Source organism: Protopterus annectens, chromosome 1.part1 (genome assembly GCF_019279795.1).
Source record: "Protopterus annectens isolate FY-2018-M chromosome 1.part1, PAN1.0, whole genome shotgun sequence".
Taxonomy (NCBI): Eukaryota; Metazoa; Chordata; order Ceratodontiformes; family Protopteridae; genus Protopterus; species Protopterus annectens.
The window spans coordinates 1,144,147,645-1,144,165,715 of NC_056726.1; the positions used below are offsets into that span (position 1 = coordinate 1,144,147,645).

The 18,071-nt window shown below is 39.7% G+C and overlaps 1 protein-coding gene across 1 annotated transcript in view; it reads right to left on the minus strand.

Annotated features, from left to right (window-relative positions):
- LOC122815756 (asialoglycoprotein receptor 1-like) overlaps positions 1–18,071 on the minus strand; it is a 348,015-nt gene that overhangs the window by 13,176 nt on the left and 316,768 nt on the right. Inside the window, exon 5 of the mRNA XM_044088521.1 lies at positions 4,614–4,726. Coding sequence (XP_043944456.1) covers positions 4,614–4,726 — 113 coding nt within the window. The remainder of the gene's footprint in view (positions 1–4,613; positions 4,727–18,071) is intronic.

Consider the following 18,071-nt stretch of genomic DNA (forward strand, 5'->3'; position numbering starts at 1 on the left):
AACTATAAGAAGGGAGCATGTACTGGCTGATCATGCTAAATCCAAAAACTCAGCCCCAATGTGTCCTAATAACATCCCTGGATGTCTCCTGAGCAGTCTAGAATATGATATATCAGGACCCCTAGAGTCACTGTTTAGCTATATTCTTAAAACCGGCTTTGTGTCATGCGAATGTACAACTGTGACAGTCATGGCCCTTCATAAGGGAGGGATTTCAACAGATCCTGGATGCAGACACATTACTGTGACTAATTTGCAAAGCCATGGAAAGAATTATCATGGAAATTATTGGCAAAGGAAGGCCATGCTTATTAAACCGGGTGAAATTCTTTGAAAATGTCACTAAGACAATGGATGAGGGGAAAGCAGTGCATACTATCTACCTAGATCTAATTAAAGCATTTGATGTAATACCCCAATTGTGTATTGTCGACAAACTTAAGGAACTAGGCATAAACCCCTTTTATAGCATGCTGGATAGCTAGCTGGCTCATGGATAGGACCCAAGAGGTTAGGATTGCTGAAGAGACTTTCACAAAGAGGCCAGACAGCAGTGGAGTCCCACAAGGCTCTTTGGTATCTACTTCTCAGTGGTCAAAGCCAATAAGAAAAGCCTCTGGCTGACCGAGTTTACAGATGATTGCAAATTGGGAGCAGTCACTGAATTCCTCTAAGATGAGAACACCCTTCATGAAGGTCTAACTCAGACAAATGCTTGGTGGCAAATATATAGCTCAAAACTCAATGCCAAGAAATGCATTATAGTACCTTTTGGGAAGTTGGCCACCCTGGGTACTACATCATCAATGAAATACCCCTAAAAGTTGATTCACTAGTCAGGGATTTGGGAACTCATGTAAATAGTAAACTACCCTTCGACCAACATGTGTCCAAGGTAGTAAGAAAATCCTTCTGTGTTTCTCAACTTACAATTAAGGGCATGACACCTAAGTACAAAGAGGTCATCATACCACTGCACTTGGCCCACATCAGACCCATCATACAGTACAATGCCCCTTTTGGCATGTACCTGACAAGACACATGCAGCAAATGGGATACCCACAAAGGTTCCTTACAAAAACAATACATGGAGTAAACATAATATCTTATGCTGAACACCTCAAAGCCTTGTCTGTTTAATCAGTATCATATATACTTCTGACAGTTGATCCTTTCCTGATGTACAAAGCATTCATGGACCCTGTTTTGATGAACCTTTTGCACATCGACAAAACAAACAGCATCAGAACTACTATATATAATGTTCTAATTTTGCTTGTAATAGAATTAGGGCATATTGGAGACACAGATGTGTTTCTCAGATAATTCCTATTCTCTGGAACAGGCTCCCAATCCATGTGAATTGGAGTTGCTACCTAACCTTATTTAAGTGCAGCTTGGATAAATGGATGAGTAATCAGAATTTCACCCATTACAGCGAAGGGAATATTCACACAAGTAAAAAGCCAAAAGCAGAATGTAAGCAACAAAACGCCAGTAGCAGGTTAACGTATTTTAATAACAACGTTTTCGCTACTGTTGAACAGTAGCTTCCTCAGACAATAAAAATAAGGCGCCAAAGCACTTTATAACAGGTAAGACATACCCAAATGACATCATATCCTGTACAGGTGGAAATCGTGCTCATCTATTTATTTAAACAAACACCAGGGATCTAAAGTGAAAATATACCTGGCGTTACCATACTTAAAATACTAAAAGCATATCTAATGCATATCTAATGCATGAGCCAATACACACACCCGACTCAGCAAATGCCTATGTACACTTAGGTATAAACAGTTTTTGGTATAATTTGTGTAAAATACTGGAATAAAAAATAAAAAATAAAAAATATATGTATAAAAATACCCAAGGTGTACACAATAAAACATCAATGCCATAACTAACAAGCAGGAGCGTAATTCTCGATTGAACCCAAGTCTCCAAAGGAATTTTGCTATAATACACTTACAATCTTATATAATTTTTTTTTTTATATATAATTTTTTATATAATTTTTTAAATATAATTTATTTAAAAAATATATAAAGATGTGTTTCTCAGATAATTCCTATTCTCTGGAACAGGCTCCCAATCCATGTGAATTGGAGTTGCTACCTAACCTTATTTAAGTGCAGCTTGGATAAATGGATGAGTAATCAGAATTTCACCCATGGTCTGGCACATATGTATTGGACCTGCTAGACAAATCAAATGTGTGGATCACATTTTGGTTGCAAGTTTAGGCTTATAAAGCTTATAAGGGCCCTACTGGTCATTAGCCTAGTATATACCTATGAGCCTATTAACCTGTGATTTTAGTAGGAATCCTCATCTACCATCAAGCAGTAGTCTGCAGATATTTTTTTGGCCTCCACCAGGGAAATCAACTCATAATGTATGCCATGAGTGCACTCCCATCCATTACCCCTCCCTCTGATATGAGTATGTCCACCCTCCCCCAACAACACCTTAGATGCCTCAGCTGCTATTTGAACATGGGACATCTGACCCATAGTCAGAACCTATCCCTCCATGTCAAAGGTACTGGTTCAGATTTCACTTGATTTAAAAAACATAAATAAAACTGTATAAGGAAATTAGCAGGGATAGAAATGGTGTATTAGATTCTGAAGCTGATGAAGGGTTGATGAGAGTATGGAAGATGATGGTGGTAGCCAATAGGTATTTATTAAAGTAAAATAACTTTTAGTATAACAGAATGGCACCATTATTTTCAGCCAATAATTAATTATTTAACTAGTTCATCTGCTGACCACTTATTTGAAATGTCAAACACCCCAAAATAATGAAACCATGTATATCAAAGTAAATGTTAAAAAAAAAAAAAAAAAAAAAAAACAATAAAGATGGAACAACCGGACCAATATTAGGTTTATTAAAATAAAAAACAGTTTCATTTCTTCACTAACGTTTAACTGCTAGGTTCATCCAAGATAAGTGACAATGAATCAAGCAGTGAAAGAAAATAAAAACTGAACACCAATATTTTGCCAAAAGCTTGTACTTGCCTTTTTGCAAATGCAGCACTTAACCACCTAATTTTCCAAGGTGCCTCAAATCACCACCTTATCTTTCTGTTTCCAACAAATTAACATAGAAATGTGGTAACTGGTTATGTCACTTCCTCTTCAAAAACGTCCCTTTTCAGTGAAAATATATAACCTACTCTAAAGCTGCACAACATTAAACCAATTATATTAGGTAACCCACCCTTCCCAATAAGGAGGGAGTGATGAGGTGCGTGCTTGTTACCTAATCACCAAAGGCTTTGTTTTTTTTCACTACATTAGTTTGACGAAATACTTGAAGCACATATCAGTATCATGAACAATAACCTAAAACTGAACTTTCCTGTCTCTTCCTCATTTTTGACTTGTTGTCTTATGGTAACTTGTCAGATGATTGGAGGTGGTTGGAGTAGCAGAATCACACACACACACACACACACACACACACACACACACACACACACACACACACACACACACAACCCCATTACACATCAAAATGACTGACTCTTAGGCTTATGTGGATTTAGCACACATGTGCACAATGTCACTGTTCATATATAGTTCAAATGTAGCAGGCTTCTTTGAATCAGCAAAGCATTAATCTAATCCAAGCAGGCTGTAAGCAGCTGGAAGTCTTTGTTTATCTGTGTAGGTCAAACAATTTCCTGCAGCCCTCATAAGAATTGCTTCACAGAATGAATAGTATAGGCCTACTAAACCATTCCCCAAACAGTGAGTTGCAAACTTCAGATTTTAATACATGTTAATCAGATATGAGATAATTCTAAGAAATGAGAAGGTGCTACAGCAATTTGGCTGTGGTTGCTTGGTAAGGACTGGTGACACATTACAATACAATATTCATAGTGGAGGGCTTTATTTTACTGGTTATTTAAAGTATTCACAAAAAGTATGTCAGTTGTTTGCCAACTACTTAACTTGGAGATGAGACAACTTTTCTGTTTAAAATAGATAGCAAGGTAATCATTTCCATGCAGTATTTTCAGAGTAATGGAATGTGAAAACATTTTATTAAGAATGTAACATTATACTGCAATAACATTTTTTTTTCCACTGATAAAATGTTTACAAGTTTATAAGCAGTGCATGTTTTTTACTGACATGCTACTATAGTTCTGTGGGAGCTGTCTCACAATGTATCCTTTATAAAAGGACATTTCAGTCAATTAAATGATAAGAAACGAATGAGCAATTCTTGATTTTAAGGCCCATAATATATATTTCTGTCTCCTTGTGTTCTATGACATAGATGTTTGCATCACTAAACAATATAGTTATCAGATTTCTTTATGCAAATACAGGTCTTTGTTGTGCCTATTTTGAATTCAAACCGCAGATACACACAATTAGGGTAAAGCAAAATAGTACATAACTGAAAATAACCGCCAGCAACATTTTAAACAGCTCTACAAGAAATCCTTAGATATATTTTCTGTCCTACTCAGTGTTAACACATTTTATTAAATCTTAAGTTATACTACCACTGTCTACTTTTAGAGAGAATTATTTTTGCAGAAAAGCTTGCTAACATAAAAGAGATAAGAAAGACATACTTTGGACCCTTGTCATAAGCTGTGCCATCTACCCATCGCCATTTTCCTTCTTGTCCTTGATCTGTTAAGCCAATCCAGTAAAGAGGTTCGGTCATTTCTCTGGACAGAAAATCCTACAGTTAAAAAGAAAATTCTTAGGAAATTCTTTTACACTGCTTGTTTAAGTCAATAAATGGACTAAATATTTTTAATATTAAGTCCATTTATGATAAGACAGATAAAGTAGTTGTGCATAAATTCATATCAATCTATAAGACATTTTATACAAGGTAAATATTATACCTGGTAAGATTTTTGGAATATAAGTGTGTCAGATTATGTTTATAGTTATAAATAAGTCAAAATTTAATGACAGAAAACTTAATATAAATATTTATTTTAGGTCTTATTCTATCATGACAAAGCATTTATGTTGTATTCTCTTTCAGCTATGCCAAGACGCTATAATATTGTGATGATGCCACACTGACCAACTCGAACATAAAAAAAGTAACACTGCTACTGGAATATTTTTTTTTTTCTTTTGTTAGTCCACTCACTAATAATCAGGTCTGCACTCTACTCAGTGAACTTGGTCATTCCCTGTGCTGAATGCCTTATGGGATATTCATTCCCTGGACAAGAATCAGGAAGGCCATTTGGCAGGAGCCATTATACATAATGAAGGGAATCAGATTTTTGTGATAAGTCGTACCATCCCTATGGACATGACTGCATTATTCCAGGGTTTAGGCAGACAATGGGCAATGATGCTGTACATTGACAGCTCCCTGTTATGTATTTAATGTCCCTGTCCTCACTGCAGACAGCATCTTCCCTTTAATCCCTTACTGGTGACTTCACAAAGGAGGACATGTCTGAACACATCCTCTTCCCCCAAAGACAGGCACGCAGGTTTTGCATTTTAATTCCTCTTTGCTGTGATACCTGCAGAAGCATACACTTAAACTGGTGGTCTCAATCTCAGTCAGAGCGTTGTCCTTCTATGCCAGCAAGGATGGATGCTGATACATTACATTTGACTTCACTAATTTGAGAGATGTATATTTGATAATGCGACAATTTACCAAAAGAACACAGGGTAGTAAAAGAAAGGAAGGGGAAAATTGAATACCATCATGAAAGTATCGAACATAAAAATCTATAAAGCAATTAAGACAAGAAGTGTCACTGCTAGAGGAGTATAGAAGAGGGAACAGATAAACAAAAACACTCAGAAAGATAGACGTGATAAAAGCAATGCACAGTATTATAATGGATCTGGATTTATCATATACTGTCGCAAATAATAAACTAAAAATATCAGCACAGGCAGGAAAACATAGAAGATACATAGATAAATATAAAGGAAAAATACAAAATAAGCAGTTTATTGATGACCCAAAAAAGTTTTATAGAGAATTGGGTAACAAGGTAAAAAGAACTGAAAGAGCGCCAAAAAAGAAGAAATAAATACATTTTGGAGAAGCATTTATGACGATCCTTTGGAACATAAACAAAGATGGTAAATTAATAGAAGAAGTAAAGAAAGAATAAGAAGTTTAAAGATACAGGATATGTAATGGAATGAAGTAACAGCCAGAGAGATTGAAACAAAGTTACGAAAAGCATCTAACTGGAAAACCCCAGGCCAAGATGCAGTACCTAACTTCTGGGTAAAAGTATTAATATCTTTGCCAAAGATTTAGCCATGAGTAAGAACTATTTATATGGGTACAAGGCTGGCCTTAGCTGAAATGGTACTCTAGGTGAAGTAGTGCTGTGGCGCCCCTTAATCCACACCCACACTATTTTCAAGTAACGCCCCTACTTGAGCCACGCCCATAGGCAGGTCACTCCCACAAAAGCCACTCCAGTCATTTCTTTCAATTTTTTAAATGCATGAAAATCAGTGAATGCTTTGTCATAGTGTAACAAATGGGGCATGCTTTACACACCAGCCACAGTACACCAGCACATCACTGATCAACATGTACAACAGACACTGGGCACTTGCTGACCTTAATCAAATATATAGCATAAATGTAGTTTACAATACATGAGCTTGACAGCAATCTGTTCTGCCAGACAGAATAAGGGGCAGCAAAGAGGTTTACTAATGGTTGAGCACAACAGTTTTAGAGTTTGGACATGTATGTTCACCTTTTACATATGCCAATAGCTGTCCATCACCTCTACCAAACTTATCAGCATATCTGGTTAGGTTGGAATACGACTTCATTAAACAATACAGTGGTATTTCAGCAGAAAGCCATCCATGGAAATTGCTTTCCTAAGAATAAGAGACAAAAACCCTCCATAGTTGTCAACCGTACCTGCCAATGTGGAACAAAGTGGCAAAGGTGGGACACTTCCTTGCAGCATACTAAAGTCCATCTAAGCTGATCAGTATGATGAAATTATATGTCTTTATACTTAGGACTCAGTTCTATTTATCATGCATCTCAGTTACAATTTGACATAAGATTACCTTTCAACTTGTGCCACTGGAAGGGCAGCTCTTAACTACCACATTGACTCAAGTACTGTATCATGCAACACAATGAAATGTAATAGCTATAGAGGTTTAAGCCATGCAATCAGATTTACAACAATTAAAAACTGACTTAGTTCCTCCCGTGCTTGTTAAGTATACATAACATTAACACATAATTCAATTTCAGTTCCTTTGCCCTCCAAAAGTATATATGTGGACTCAAGTGCTGTATTCAACTACAATCTAAAAATCAGAGAGCCAGCCTCCCTATTCTTAAAATAGAACCAAAATCACCACATGGCTATTCTTGCATAATATAAATGAGTGCCCAGTTAAGCCACACGGGAGTAGGAAATGGCAAACATACGACTACAATTCTCAGTTATCACACAACACTAAATAAAAACTAAAAATGGAAAGCTATCTTAACAGCAGGGAATATCACACTATAGACAAATATAAAACAGCTAAAAGTGCTACCAAAGTACAATATAATTGTCACACAGACTATGACATCAATGGTACAAACTGATATAATAGTAATATAATGGAAGGTAACACAAAGGAAAATGCTACATGTTATAACAATGGGCTATGCTGACAAGATCAGTTCCAATCCTGGTCCTGAAAGCCTGACCCCATCTGCTGGAACAGCTGAAATGCCTTGCACTGACAGCATCAACATCAATGTTACCAGGTTTGATGACACACCATCAGTGTAGAAGGTGACAGATTAAGGGCTGTGATCCTGAAGGCAAAACCATGTCTCTAGTAGACCCATCTAATTACACTGACACCTGCAGGCTGTTTTACAGTTTCATCTGTACTGAGTTGGAACACTGGCTGTTAAGAAGTTGTTCAAAGAAATTGCTAGAAATGAAGGCAGAGAAGGAGTGCATCATCCATCAGTACACCAGATCAAGGAAGAGACAATCCCATCCCCTGCTGCAGCTTCACATACACCCTCATCATCTTCAAACAATGATCTGCAGAGTGTCAGGTCAACCCAACAAACTGTATTACTACCTAAAATTACATGTGCTTGGCCTTAAGAACATTTGGCAAATGAATACTATCTAGGCTGTGGTCAGTGGCTTCACAGGATTTCACACACTTCACTATCAGCCTACGCTTTTTAGTGCTATTGAACCAGCAGTGACTGTGTCTTGCTTAAGACTACTATATTGATATACACAATGATTTCCACAAGTGGGTTAATACCTTTTCAGTGCCACAATACCCTTTAAATGACAATATCCCTTCCCTCATTTATAGTAACACTCTCCCACTGCTACTTGCCAGTCCAGTCTAGCATATTCAGGATACAATTACTTTACACTTAAAAATAATCAACCATACTATTAAATTAATAGGAGTCAGCAGTCTTTCATTAAAACACTGAAGTTAACAATTATAATCAAGCCACCAGTTTTATGTAATTACCTTTTTATAATTCAAGAAACAACTAACCATAACACAGATTTTTCAAACTGAGTGCTAAAATACTTAAAGGAGTTGGGCAATAATACACCTTGAAAATTAAATATGCAAATAAATATATTCTTGCACAGGGAAATATAAAATAAAAATAGTTTTAAACAAAAAGATGGCATTACACTGACTTTAACCTAGCCGGTCCTACTACTAACTATAATCTCTCTGCTGATTTAGTGGTTGAAAAGACTGACAAGCAAAATGTCTAGATGTTAGTTAACTGATCTAGGCAACAACTATTGTCTGCTCTCATCTAAATTCATGAAAAGATTTGTTTAATGCTCCCCATCCTAAAGCACAATGAACTAGCCTGCTCCACTGAACTTTTAGGTAAGAGTCATGTGACCTGAAAAAAATGTCCAGGAGGTGTCCTAGCACACTTACTTTCTACAAAACACCTATTTTAGTGATAAGTCTGTGTGTGTGCTTGTTTTATACTGAATGATGCTCACCTTCAAATGATATCATCTATCCCTCCACAACCCCTTTTTCCCATATGGGAGAAAGGTATCACTTCAACAGTGACAATCGTCTAGAAACAATGTTCACACTACTGGGCAGTGATACCACTTCCTGCAAATTTAAAATTCTGAATCCAAACACCATAAAAAGCACTGTGGCTTAAATAACCAGAAAGTTCCAAACCAGTTAAGGTAATTATCTTTTTGTAGGAACTAACACTTTTCAAAGTTTAGCTGCATCAATTTTTTTCATTATCTTTCACATCTTTGCTGCATCTTTACTGAAATAACAGCTACAAGTTTTGTAAAGCTTTTCACATTTTTCTCCTTTGTTACATTTTTACTGATAAACAACTACAGAGTTTGTACAGCGTTTCACAAAGGGTACATACCTCCCAAGTACAGTCTCAGTTATATGTATGATGTAGTATCTTGTCTAGTAAGCTTTGCTTTACCGCTATGAATGGAAGCTACAAAACACCTGTCAGTGAAGCCACAGAACAGCTTGTGAACTCTTTCATCCTAGGATTTTTGGTTGGTGCAGGCAAAGAGTCCTTGGAAGATACAGGTTTATCTTCCATACTTTTCCACATTATCCAGTCTATAAGAATCAGGAAAAAACTGGATCATGCCAGATCACAAAGGAGGATGACCATGCAGCAGCACAAGAAGAGAAGGTCTCTTTTGTGGAATTTCATCAAGAAACAAACCTTTAAAAAGTAACATTTTTCCCACCTCGTAAAGTTCTGGAATCAAAAGCTTCACAAATATTATGTTGTTGATTTTAATGTCCTGCCCCTAAGAAATATTACACATGTACCTGTGTTGGGAAGGACTTTTATGTACATATTTGAAGCATTTTTAAAAACTTTACCATTCATAACTACAGAGTCATTGAAGTACCAAGCATCGGTATCAGGCTTATCAAGACACTAATGACAGACACACTGTACAACCACTAGTGTCTGATTACCAGGATTTTATCCCAGAAGACTGAGGTTGCAGTGTCCCAGAGATTTCTTTTTTATACACACACACACACACACACACACACACACACACACACACACACACACACACACACCAGTTTCAGATGCATAAAATAGAGCCGGAGCAGTTCCAGGTGCATAAAACAGAGCCGGAGCAGTTTCAGATGCATAAAATAGAGCCAGAGCAGTCCCAGGTGCATAAAACAGAGCCAGAGCAGTTTCACTTACATAAAGCAGAGCCAGATCAGTTTCACTTACATAAAGCAGAGCCAGAGCAGTTTTAGATAGAAAATACAGAACCACAGCAGTTTCAGAATTATTTACACGCATAGAAGAAAAGATACCTCAACACACTTATTAGCCAAGCTGTTACACAAACTGGCTAAGGGCTCTAAGTGCAAATGAGTTAACTACCTTTGTGTACGTATTCCTACTTTAAATACCAGAGCTAGATCATGGTCAAATAGGGCCCTAGGCAATGGATCACCGTCCCACCAAACAGACCCTTCTGCAGCAACCCCCTACCCCTAACCATTCCAGTGTTCCATTACTTGGCTGTTTATCACCAGTTGCCATAAACACTGTTCAAACCTATCAGTGTGAATATTGCAGGTATTGACATAAAATAGCATAAACACAGATAGCAATTTGCTAAACAAACAGTCTCACAATGAAAACAGATTTATATGAGCTGTAAAATTATTTGCCCTTGAAACCCGCATTCATTGAAACAGCATAAAAACCCACATTCATAGAAAATGCATCTTGCCACTGGAGGATTAAGTTTACATTTGGACTATTTTTAAACCACAGGCTCCTTGAACACATTTTTTAGGGCCTTACATACATGCATTTGTTCTTTGATTCACCTTCCTGATTATATTCCTTGTATAATACAGCACCACTTGTCAGAATGTGTTTTAAATTTGTAGTTTTAAATATTCTTTTAATAAACAATGAAACAAGATATATGAACAAATAATGACAAAATTACCTATTTCATAAAATTTCAACATAAAAGTGCACTCTGACTTCTGTTATTACAATCCAATATCACTCAATACGCGCAGTCTCTGCAAAAGTAAAATCATCAGAATAATTCCACATTAAAGAAACCTATAACTAACGAAGAGGTTGCTACTGGCAAACAACTTTACATCTCAATGTTTCATCTACAAATTCAGTGCCTGCTGCCCTTGAAGAATCAATTGCCTACATTACATGGAAGAACAAAATTGGTAAGCTGGTAATATTACAACAGGAAATTACTGAGAAACCGATGACACTTCATAGTTACTAGGCATCTTATATAAAGGAGGGCACCCTTAAAATGCACCAAATAATTGACAACCTAGGGGCATGACATACCATGCATCCATACCTCTCAACCTCTTAGCACAAGAAATCTGAACAACATGCTGCATACAATCAGGGCAGAGCATCATCAAGTCCAGGATTAAGGCTCTGACTTGTTAATAAGCTGCTTTTTATATCCAAAAAAGTGTCCATTTCCATCCATCTCCATTTTCCTACTGTGCAACTTTCTGCAAGTCATTAAGAAGAGTACTCCTGAGTCACCCCTGAAAAGAGACACTTGGGCACTTGTTAACCAGGTAAACCAAATGGACGCAAATATATAAAATAAAGAAACGCTACCATGGCCTATAAAGGCATTAGTCAACAAAACAGTCATAACACTTCTATTAACCATTGACTGTGTCCATCTATCTTTATAAAGGATATCAGACACCAGCTTCTTTGTCAGTCATGTTTTGGCAATGACAACTTATCAGCAGCATCTTGCCAAATTTGCTTTGTGATCTAACACTCTATGGAATGCACCTGCTTTCATGGAAAATTGAGCAACACCAAGTTGGGAAAGTCTTTACTACCTCCCACCAGTTAAACTCCCTCACAAAAGGAGAAGCATCTCAGAATTCACATTTTTAATAATGTAGAGTCTCTAAAATTGTACCAAATCCTGAATTAAAATCTGCTCCAATATTTACAGGAAAATCCACTCAACTAAACACACTGATTTATGTTGTTTTTCTGAAAAGATATCAGAAAAGCTTTCGATCTGTGGAAATGTAAAGCATCCCCTCCAAGGAAACAAAAGGCATGTGTATTTTAACTATACAACTTCTACCCTATCGCACATGTATAAAACAATGGTAGGTGTGTTCAGGTAAATGGCACGTCTTTCCCTAGATCTTGGCAGACCTGTGGGGGTGCTCAAAAAGTCATACAAATGAACTATTAAGTATCTTATGCTTTATATTTCTGATACTTTACATTCATGCTCCAGATTCCCCAATTACTTGTCTACTTTGACAATTTATAACTTTTACTTTCACTCAGAACAGGTCTTCTTTCTTACACCCTTTAATTTTTTTAATTATGGTAAGTTCTTGTTTCAGAATTACCAGCTATTTCAATAAAACACCATTTAGCTGTTTGCCATTTAAGAATGCATACTCTTTTCTACAGAAGCCAACAAAAAATCATACTGACAATTTCTTGAAGGTCAACCTGTGAATAAATATGCTCTTTGAATTGCACAATGCAGAAAAGAACAGCCACTATAATTCATATTTTACAAGTATTGTAGCACAACAATGTGGCTATATGGTGGTTTGGTATAAAAGAAACAGTCACTGGAACATAAAACTATGATCAGATAAAACTATGACCAGATAGTAAAGATGGAAATCATGCATCTGTTCCATAGGTGTATCACCTTCCGTGTATTTCAGCCACTTTTTCCAACCATCCAGGTATCAACATAAAACACCACTTATGCAACAGACAAGCAGCTACTCTGTCTCATTGCAACACACACAGGGCCGGATTCACGAAGGCTTGCACGGAGTCTAAGAGTAGTGTAAGACTCCATGCAGCCTTCGCGATCCAGGAACAGCCCAAAGTCCGTGTAAGAGACAAGCTAAAACGTCTCTTACACGGAGTGGGCGTGGATAAGCTAATCACCTCACTTGCAGCCGAATAGCATGCAAATGAGGATGATTAGCGATCCAGGAAGCCCAGAACAGCCCGTGTAAGAGCCGTTTTAGCTGCAGAAATGTACTTAGTTGACAACTGAGTACGTTTCTGCAAAAACCGCAATGGAGCCATGTCAGCTCCAAATAAAGGGTGCATATGTATCAGGCAGCATGCCAATGGCCAACTATGTGGCCATTGGCAAGGTAACCTGATGCAAATATATTAAAAATATAAAACCCAGCGCAGCCCCGCGCAAACGGACTGCGCTGTATAAAACATAAAAACGAAGGTTATAAACCCACAAATGTGGGTTTTATGCAATACATGGAATTTCAATGCAGGGACCAGCAGACCAAAAACAACATGGCCACCATGTAGTGGTTGCTAAGGGGGGAAGCTGAGTCTAAGAGATGTAACTAAGCATTAGTAGGCAATCTGATGCAAATGAGTGTTAGGATACTGAATTCCACTGTCACATAGCAAATGAGCACATTCTGAGCAGTGTAAGAGTTACAGAAGGGGAGGAACAGAGTAGGAGATAGGTGAAATCACAGGGGGGAATGGTAGAAAGAAATGCAGTTCATTGGAGGTCAGAGTTACATGACAGATGTCAGACAGATATCGAAAGAGGTGTGCCACTAGATAAGCATGAGAAAGTCAAGAAATGGAAGGTGTACACTGTTGCCTACACCAAAGTTTCTTGCGTGCATGTGCATGTGTGCGCGCCATGAAGCACGAGTAAGACAGTGTGCGCGCGTGTAAGGCAGACTGAGCATGTGGGAGCATGTTGGGAGATGTTTAACACTGTTTGCGTGGGTGTGCGTGCGTGCAGGGCAGACTTAGCATGTAGAAGCCTGTTGGCAGAGCTGTAAGACTGCTTGAGTTGATGTGCACGCGTTTTAACCCGCATAAGATGATTCTGAGCCGTGTAAGCATGTGTGCGCGCGTGTAAGCCAGTGTGAGCATGTTTCTGCTGGTATACATGCTGCTCCCCCCTGAGGAAACAGAAAGGAAAAAGGAAGCAACATAATTAGTAGGAAGCTAGCAGGGAATACTGCTGGAGCTAGCCGGTGAAAACAATTAGAAGTAGGCAAATACACAGTTAGAATAGTAGCTCAGCCCAACACTTAAAAATCTGCAAACAGCAGTGCAAGATTTTTCTCTCAAGAGACACTGCAAGACAGGAGTAAGCTATTAGAAGTGAAAACTGAAAAAGCTGAACTCAGAGCAGAAATGTTAGGGGCTGCCATAGCTGTCATAATGAGACATAGGCGACTTGCTGAGGGTGGTGACAATGCAGATGGTGCCAGACAACCCACAGTGAGGAGACGGAGAAGAGTGTACAGGCCCAGGGTCACCTACCACGGGTTCCATGAGCTGGAGATAGTAGAGCGCTATAGAGTGGACAGAGACCTCCTGCAGCAAATAGTGGAGCTGTGCAGGCCATGCCTCACACACAGAACCAACAGAGGGGAACCCATCACAGTGGAAACCTAGGTATGTGTTGGCCTAAGAATACTAGCAACAGGTACCTTCCAGAGACCAACTGGTGATATGATGGGGATATCACAGGCATCAGCCTCCAGGGTACTGCACCAGTTCTTGGATGCCATGTCAGCACATGTCGGTGATCATGTATATTTCCCCAATGCCCGTGAGGTATTGGCCAGCAATATACATCTCTTCCAGCAAATAACGGAATACCCTGAGGTAGTGGGTGCAATAGACTGCACGCACATACGCATCAAAGCACCAGCCGGTGAGCGGGGTAGGGCATACATCACCCACAAGGGCTTTCCCTCCATCAACTGCCAGGTCATGTGTGATGCCCAGGGCATAATAATGAATGTGTGTGCTGGCTGCCCTGGGAGCTACCATGATTCCCACATCTGGCATTTGACGCAGCTGTACCAGACATTTGCCAATGGGGACATCCCACATGGACACCTAGTGGGGGATGCAGGTTATGCACTGGAGCCATGGCTGATGACACCCATCAGAAACGCACGCACACCTGAACAGGAATGCCATAATGAGGCACACGCACAAACACGTAATGTAATAGAGTGTGTGTTTGGGTTGCTCAAGTCATGGTTCCGGTGTCTGGACACATCTGGTGGAGCCTTGCAGTACACACCAACTACATGTACCCAAATTGTCATGGTATGTGCTATGCTACATAATATGATCTTGCGAAAACAGCTGCAGCAGGACCAGCATAGGGCCGGGCCAAACAGCCCCCCACCATTGTCAAGGCCATCACAGGCAGAGCGTGACTTGGAGGAGGAACAACCTGAGCCTGCCCCAGTAGGCAGAAGGAGGCGTGCCCAGTATGCCCTGGTCTTGGCAAAGAGGCAACGCATAGCACATACACTGGCTCAGTAGGAACCCTGGGAATGATACCCCCTCTGACTCACTCAGATAATAACAGGGATGCCTAAAATGACATGACCTGCTCACAAACATGTACAGGGATTGTAATATGTGCATCCGACAGAGGCAGCCCTGCAGCACCACCTGAGGCATGAATGCCATGTGTTAAGTAATGTAACACCATGTACTATATGCACACCTGAGGACCCTGACTAACATCCTACCCTCACCAAGCATCATGCCACAATATGACAATGAGATGATCAAGTGCAATAATTGACTGAAGTATCGCAGTTAGTCAAAGGGGATCCAATGTGTGCCAGCCTGGGATGACATGCTAAGCATGACATGATGCTCCACCTGCTAGGGCTGGCATGCACCTATCAGTGCAGGCCGTATGGATACTGGCAAAGGCTGTTGTTACCCACAGCATGCCCTGAATAGATAAGGCTCAAGACACAAACCTACCTCCATAGGTATCAGAAGGGATAAGAATAAGATAAGGGATAAGTCGAAACAGCAAGATGCATGCAGTCTAAACTCACCCAGTATGGAGAATGTTGATATTTGTGCTGTAACAGAAAACTGAGTCAAGGCTAACAACAGCACCCTAACACTACCAGGTTACCCCTCATACTGTGCTGAACAGCCTCAAAACATTGAACAAGCTACAAAAGGAGGGTGACTAGCAATAATTGTCAAGGATAACCACACCCCCATGTTGGTACCACAACAAGAAGCAGCATGGACTAGCCATGGTCAAGTAATAGTGGCTAAAACTGCCCCCCAGTTTATAGCCTGCTGCAGACTACTGTCCCAACACCAGGAACTGCACCTGGCCTATGCTGGAATACATGAATATATCAAGTCCTCCAAACCACATTATACTGGGTGACTGAAAATACCCAGACATAGACTGGGAGCATTATACTAGCTCCAACACTGTAGGACAAAAGTTCATAGAATCCATAAACCAAAATGCCCAGGAACAACGTACCACTCCCACAAGAGGGGTAAGCATACTGGATGTGATAATCAGCAACATGGGTACTGGATGGCAAGACGAGAAGTGTATTGCTCACTGGTAAAACCAGACCATAGAGTAATCACACTGGATATACAAATCCTGACCACAGTCCCTGGCCAGAAAACCACAGTGAAAAACATGTGTAAAGCAATATCTGCACTCCTCCAAACTGATGTGGAATCCATTAAAGGTCCTGTGCAGGTGCAAAATATGGGCCACACCTCAGAACCTGTAATACAGCCATTCCATGAACACTGCCAGGAATGCTTGGATTATGCAACCCTAAATTAAAACAATACACAATGCCATACACGCAGGCATCTGGCATGGTGTACACCAGCCATAACCAAACCATGCAAGAGAATGAGGAAGCTACTACATGATAGAGCAAACATAAACAATGAAGTAATCACTGATCAGTAGTATGACAATAAAATATGTCCACACATACAATCCACTAAGGCCAGCCACAACAAGTTGAATCTGTGAATCCTGAGGCAATGTTACACCTGCCCCAAGTACACAGACAACCCCCAACTCCCCCCAAGAAATACAAATATATGTGAGAGATGCAACCATCTATCCAAACTGGAGGCTGAGCTCCCTCAACTCAGTACTCCCAAAACTAGTCAGGAGGAGAAGGTAACCACACACACACCACAAACACAGTCCCACATAGACCTATCACAACTGCAAACCAAAGACATAAACACAGGAAAACATTCCCGGAGGCACAAATTACAAACACAGCACACCAACAGAGGCCTCTAAAGCAGACACCCAATCAAACAACCTCCAAACATAGCCCATGCAACACATAGTACACAAAGCTGGCATGACAAACAGTCACAGGCCAGAAGGAGAAACAACATGCCTGATACAGTTGTAATAGGTGACTCCATAGCAAGACACACTGCTGTCCCGCACACCAGACTGAACAAGGGAAAGAGTACAGTAAGCTGCCTGTAGGCTGACACAATACGCCACATAACAGAAGTATGCAAGTCACTCCAAAGTAAGTAGAAATATGATGCAGTCATAGTCCATGCTGGTGTGAATGACCTGAGATGTACCTCCCTAGACTACATGAAAAGAGACATAGATGAGCTCTCTGATTATGTAGTCCAGGCCGGTATGACACTCACCATTTGCAGCATCCTACCCTTACCAAGAATAATGCCACAGTACAAACACGGAATGATCAGTCATAGCAAGTGGCACACTTACTGGTGTCATTCCAAGGGGATCCAATGTATGTCTGCTTGGGATGTCATGCTTGACAAGCCACGCAGCTGTTCCTGGGATGGCTTGCACCTGTTAATCCTGGGCGTCTGGATATTGGATAAGGCCTTTGCCACCTCCATAGAGCCTTTTGTAGGCAAGGCTGAAAAGACTAACCCACCACCCTAGAAAACATAAGTGGAAAGAAACATAAGGGTAATGCTGACCAATGCCAAATGTGTAAACCCCAATATGCATGCTCCCAAGGCCATCCCCAGTATGGAGAACATCAATGTCTGTGCAGTGACAAAAACCTGCTGCAAGCCTCCTGACAGCACACCAGCACTAGCAGGTTATACCACATATCATCACGTGTCATGGCCCCAAAACCTGGAACAAAACATAAAAGAAGGGTGA